At 38.5% G+C, this 5,775-nt stretch overlaps 1 protein-coding gene across 1 annotated transcript in view; it reads right to left on the bottom strand.

The window, feature by feature from the left end:
• Nucleotides 1-73: 73 nt before the first annotated feature.
• CSUI_002333 (zinc c3hc4 type (ring finger) domain-containing protein) overlaps nt 74-5,775 on the bottom strand; it is a gene marked incomplete at its 3' end in the record, with an annotated part of 8,559 nt that continues 2,857 nt past the window's right edge. The window contains exons 2-8 of the mRNA XM_068062535.1: nt 5,533-5,693; nt 4,529-4,566; nt 4,103-4,183; nt 2,653-2,870; nt 1,816-1,882; nt 1,215-1,267; nt 74-179 (exon numbers count right to left, since the gene is read on the bottom strand). Coding sequence (XP_067925490.1) covers nt 74-179; nt 1,215-1,267; nt 1,816-1,882; nt 2,653-2,870; nt 4,103-4,183; nt 4,529-4,566; nt 5,533-5,693 — 724 coding nt within the window. The remainder of the gene's footprint in view (nt 180-1,214; nt 1,268-1,815; nt 1,883-2,652; nt 2,871-4,102; nt 4,184-4,528; nt 4,567-5,532; nt 5,694-5,775) is intronic.

Genomic DNA, 5,775 nt, shown 5'->3' with positions numbered 1-5,775 from the left:
ATCGATAGATAGATGGATGGATGGATGGATCGATGGAAGGAATGACTGACTGAGTGTGTATGTGTGGGGTGTTTTAATCTTCTTCTCTTAAGGACAAAAGGAGCAGGGACTGTGTGTGTCTCTTGTCGTACTTTTCTTTCTTCAGCTTTTTGATCTCCTCTTGCTTCGATGCCTGCGCTCTAAATACACAAAAGAAAAAGATAGAAAGACAAGAAAGGAAGAAACAGAGGCAAAAAAGAAGCGAAGAAGAAGAAGATTTTCTTTCATCTAAGGCGCATTGTCTGTAGTAGTAGTAGTACTAGTAGGAGGAGGGGTCTCCTCCGTTTCTTCTTCTTCTTCACGCAATGTGAGATAGAAGAAGAGAAAGAAGAATAGTCAAGAAAAATCATCTATCTATCTATCTATCCATCTATCATACATACATCAACCAGTAGAAGAGACGAAGGAAAGAAAGAATGAAAAGAAACAGAGAACGAGAGAGAGGTGGATATCTATATCTATAAACATGTAGGTGCATAGACTGAGTGAGTTCGAGTCTTTGCACATCTCTCTTTCTTCTTTCTTTCTCTCTCTCTCTCCATAGTCAGAAGGAATGATCTGTCAGCATCATACCTAAAGTATTCCTACATACACATATACACATACACGTATACATGCACATACATATCTATACAGGCAGATAGATAGCTATAGAGATATAGGTAGCCGTCAATGAAAACTAAAATGATACAGAAAAGATCTGAAATCTGTATAGCATCTACGAGATGTCTATGGATGAGAAAAGAGGAGAGAAAGAGAGCGAGAGGAAGAAGAGGAAGTGGGGTGAATAGTCTTACATACATATCTCTCTACCTACTTCCATCTACACGTAGATCTCTATGCTAGTACCTAGAAGAAGCAGGAGAAGAGAAAAGCAAACACTCCAAGCCTTCTCTTCTTCTTCTTGTCCCCTCTATACCACTCTCGCCTCTTCTCCTTGTTAGAGAGAGAGGCCGTTGAATCTATCTCCATTACATGAGAAGGCCGGGGAGGCTTCTCTTTCTTTCTTATCTCTTTCTTTCTCCTTCTTAACTTGTTACCTCCATAGAAAGGAGTGCTTACTATCTGATTCTTATCTAAGACCAGGAGGAGGAGGAACAAAGAGAGATAGAGAGAGAAAGAGAAAGAAAAGGAAAGAAGAAGAAGTCTTTTTTCTCTTTTTCTTGCTGACTCACCTTCTAAGAAATTCGACTAGTGGAACCATCCGCTGAAGTTTTTCTTCAGACGTCTAAAAAACAAGAAAAGACAAAAAAGAAAGAAAGAGTGAGAAAGAAAGAAAGAAAGAATGAAAGAAAAAAGTGAAGAAGAAAGAAAGAAGTGAGAAAAGAAGTGGAGACTGGAGAGAGTGAGTTTAAGCAATAGAAGGATCGAGAAGGGAGATGTGATGAGAGGAAGAGAAAAGAGATTGAGAAAGAAGAAACTTGAGTGTGCTGAGCTGTATATACACCCCGGGTGCCAAAGTACGTGTACGTCTTCTGATCCTATCAGTACCTCCATGAAACACACAAACGCGAGAATGAAGAAAAAGAAGAAAAGAAAAGAAAAGAAAGTCTTTTTGACTTTTAATCCACTCTCATAAAAGATAACACATCTATATGCATAAGACGATGTGGATCTAGACGTGCAGAGAAACATTATAGAGACAGAAAGGAAGAAAGAAAGAAAAAGGGAAAGAAAGAAAGCGAGAATAAGAGATAGAGATAATGGATAGATCAAAATGTTGTTATGTTTAAGATCTTGGAGAAGGAGTTTCTGCTTGACTGTCTTGTTTCTTACCAGTCCCGGAAGTCTTTTAAGCTTTTCTAAAATCTCTTCTTTCTCGCTATGAACATCTTCTTCTTGTCTGAAAGAAAAAAAGAAAAGAAGAGAAAGATTAAAATGACGAGAGATTCTCAGCACCCAAAGCCAATCCATTCAATCAAACTCGGAAAAGAGGTGTACATACACGGAGATCCATACATAACATACATACACACATACATAACATTTAGACATAGAGACATAAAACATACACAGATACATACATACATACATATACATAGATATTCAGATATAGATGAGAAAGAAAGAAAGAGATGAAGAAAGAAAGACAGAAGGACGAGAGGCAAGGGGGGACTGGTGCGAGAAGAAGAAGAAGTAGACCTAGAAAAGTTTTTACCGTCGTTCTCGGACTTGAGACAAGAAGAAAGAGAAAGGAGAGACAGGAGAGAGAGACAGGAGACATGAAATTTCATTGTGTTTCCCATGTACGTCTACACCTTGTATAGACCCATCTTCCATCCATACTTAAGTCATGACACCCTCCATGCATACAAATACATACATCTACATATTCAGACATACATACATACATATACGTATCCATACATACATACATATTCATGCATACATACATACATATTCATACATACATATAGATACAGATGTACATATGTGCCGTTGATGAGGCGTGCACATGTATGAATTTGTATGCATACATATATACATACATGTATCTAGATGTATCTATGATCAATAAGGACATAAATACACATATATGTATGTATATATAGGCAGGTAGGATGTATATGAGTGTGGATATGTGCGTGTGTGTATGCCTAGAGGTGGTCTTACATGACGGATGCGAGGATTTTGAGAGTGTGATATTTCTTGTTTAAGATAGAAAACTTCTCTTCAAGAGCTTTCCGATTTTCTTCGTAAGCTCTCGAAGAATTCTCTCTTCTCTCCTCTTCCTCTCTCAGCGTCGCTGTAAGAATGTCTATGCGTTTCATGCACTTTTTCTTCTCTTCTTCTTCTATGCTCCAGAACCTTAACAGCTCATCTTCTCTCGCCTTAGAGGAGAAAGAGATGAAGAAGAAAGAAAGAAAGGAAAGAAAGAAAGAAATGAAAACCGACGAGGAAGAAGGAGAAAAGAAAAGGAGAGAAAGGGAGAAAGAAAAGAGAGAGAGAGAGAGGATAAAGAGGGAGGAGAGAAATTATTCAGTAGGAGAGGGGATATAGAAGGAGAAGAAGAAGTCGATGTATCTACGAGAAGAAAGTCACGTCCAGAAACTCATCATACATACACACGATCTGTACATACACCTATATCTACTCACCTGTAGACGGTGTGTAGATACACACCTAAAGATATATAGGGATAGATAGCGATCAAGAGATAGATCTAATGTGCCGCGTAGATGAAAGATCATTCCCCTAGATCATAACGCCTCTAAAACGCGTATGCCTAGAGAGACAGATCGAAATTTACCACGTCTATCCATTACATATCTGTCTCTTATTTACCGTTTCTCTATCTCTCTTTTCATCTCTCTCTCTATCTCTATCTCTCTGTTTTCGTGTATTCGATAGTTGCTGTAGAGCTGTGTATATACAAGAGAGATACATACACATAACAGACCCAGGGCGAGAGTGTCTTGACTCTTCTTCTCAGTCTCCCACAGATAGAAACCCACACATACAGACCTACATATACATACATACATACATCAGAGGTATATCAGGCAGGTATACGGAGATATGAGCTTATCTCTATAAACAGATATGGATAGGAGTAGATCTCCACTCAAGCGATTTGTAGTGAGGTCGGGAGATGTAGAGATGTATCTCAAACCATTCAGTACAGACCTAGACATACGTACATGATCATATAGATAGATAGATAGATTAAACATAGATAGATAGATAAGTAGATAGATAGATTAAAGATAGATAGATAGATTAAAGATAGATTAAAGATAGATAGATAGATAGATTAAAGATAGATAGATAGATTAAAGATAGATAGATAGATAGATTAAAGATAGATAGATAGATCGAAAGAGCGTCGTGTAGGGAAANNGATAGAATAAAGATAGATAGATGTACAGTAGAGAGCTAGAGAGGCAAGAATGAAAAGACGAGTGGATTTGGTTGGTCTCGATCTCGTTTTTATCTCCTCTGTTTTCTTCAAGAAAATCGCGCATGCACATAGATCAAGAGAAGAAAAAGAGAAGAAATGAACAGACAGAAGGAGAGACACTTTGAGAAAAGAGCGAGAAGATCGACTGGCTAGCGTCCATACCTCAAGTTTTGCAACTTGAAGAGCATGCTGCTGTATTTCATTCTCTCCTTCTTCTCTCTTTCTTCTCTCTCCTGCTAATTCCTGCAACAATCGCATCAAACCCACATGTCCATTGATTCCTATATACATACATCAAACACAGTCATCTCTCTGTACATACACCCCAGCAGGGAGATAGACACATGGCAGATAGATATACGGAGTGATGTATAAGAGATACATAGGTGTAAAGAATCTATGTACATCGTTCTATAGACAGATGGATGTGTTATGTATGAAGTCCGAGGGTGCGTCCACAAGCCTACATCGGAAAGCGTGAATGAAAACTAAAACCTCAGGTGTATATACACTTCGAGAGACCGAGCGCGATACAAGGAGAAATGTCCTTATCAAAAGAAAGAAGGAAAGTTGTGTGCTTGTCCTTACGGCCGTCAATCGAGCGATCGTTATAGCAGGATCTTCATCTATACAAAACAATACACACACACATACACACATACATCTAAGGCCTATATACATACACGTACCTACATATCGATACATATGTATGCATACTCCAGATGTGAATAAGTGTATGTCGCCATACTGACAGTGAGAGCGTAAGATATGTACACAGATCTATCCTCCTCGAGCGAAAGAACGAAAAAGACACACAAATACATAAGGAAGATATACACAGACAGTGTATGTACTCTAAAGACGGTACAGATAGCCGTAGGTACAGATACGCAATGAAACAACCGTCCATATACACATGTATGTATATAGCTATAGATATGTACGTATATGTATACATATAGATGGATTCTTTGGAGATGTATGCGATCAGACCAAGCAAGAAAGAGAAGTGGTCGCAAACCTACGTATGTGAGGCGCCTGAAGAAATGCGTTCTTCTCTCTCTCTCTTTTACTACTAGTACAAGAGACGTATCCACTTACTATCAATACCCCTACCACTACTACTACGTATATACATAGAGATAGATAGATACTTGCAGAGGTATACATCCTTCTCTTGTCCTTGCTCTACAGAGATACACACGTATTCATATATACATCCTATATCTCTCTAGATATGTATATGCGTATGTGTCTATGTCTATAGCAGTATAGAGTGCTTGGTATGCACTCTTTTCCTGCATGAGGCCTACATAATACAGGTGGCTCTACCCAAGCATTGACGCTAGAAATGACACACAAAGATATACATAGATACATTGATAGGTATTACAGATCTGTATGTATAGACAAGATATGGTACAGACATGTATGCATGATATATATATCTACACCTATGTATGTATATGTGCTGTATCTATGTATATAGGTTAGTAGAGAAGAACCCGGAGAGAGAGAGAGAGCGGCATATGTGTTAGGACGACTCTCTACATGTGTAGACCTTGTATATGAATAGAAATATGCTTCTTTACTTTGGTCGGTCGCAGAATTGATTGAAGAAGAAGAGAAGTCTGGGAGATCGAGATGAATGGAGAGAATCGATCGTCGGCCTTGGCTGGGATACTCCTTAGCACAATAAGGACATGTGGGCTTCTGACTTCGACCTCCCCTCTGCTTAAACCACTTCTCTATGCTAACACACACACACACATATACATACATATATAGACATACGCATATATAGACATACGCATATATCTATATCTATCTATGTA

This window comes from Cystoisospora suis, assembly GCF_002600585.1.
Source record: "Cystoisospora suis strain Wien I chromosome Unknown contig_993, whole genome shotgun sequence".
Taxonomy (NCBI): domain Eukaryota; phylum Apicomplexa; class Conoidasida; order Eucoccidiorida; family Sarcocystidae; genus Cystoisospora; species Cystoisospora suis.
The sequence above is the reverse complement of the archived record's forward strand: the minus strand, read 5'-3'. Positions and strand labels throughout refer to the sequence as shown.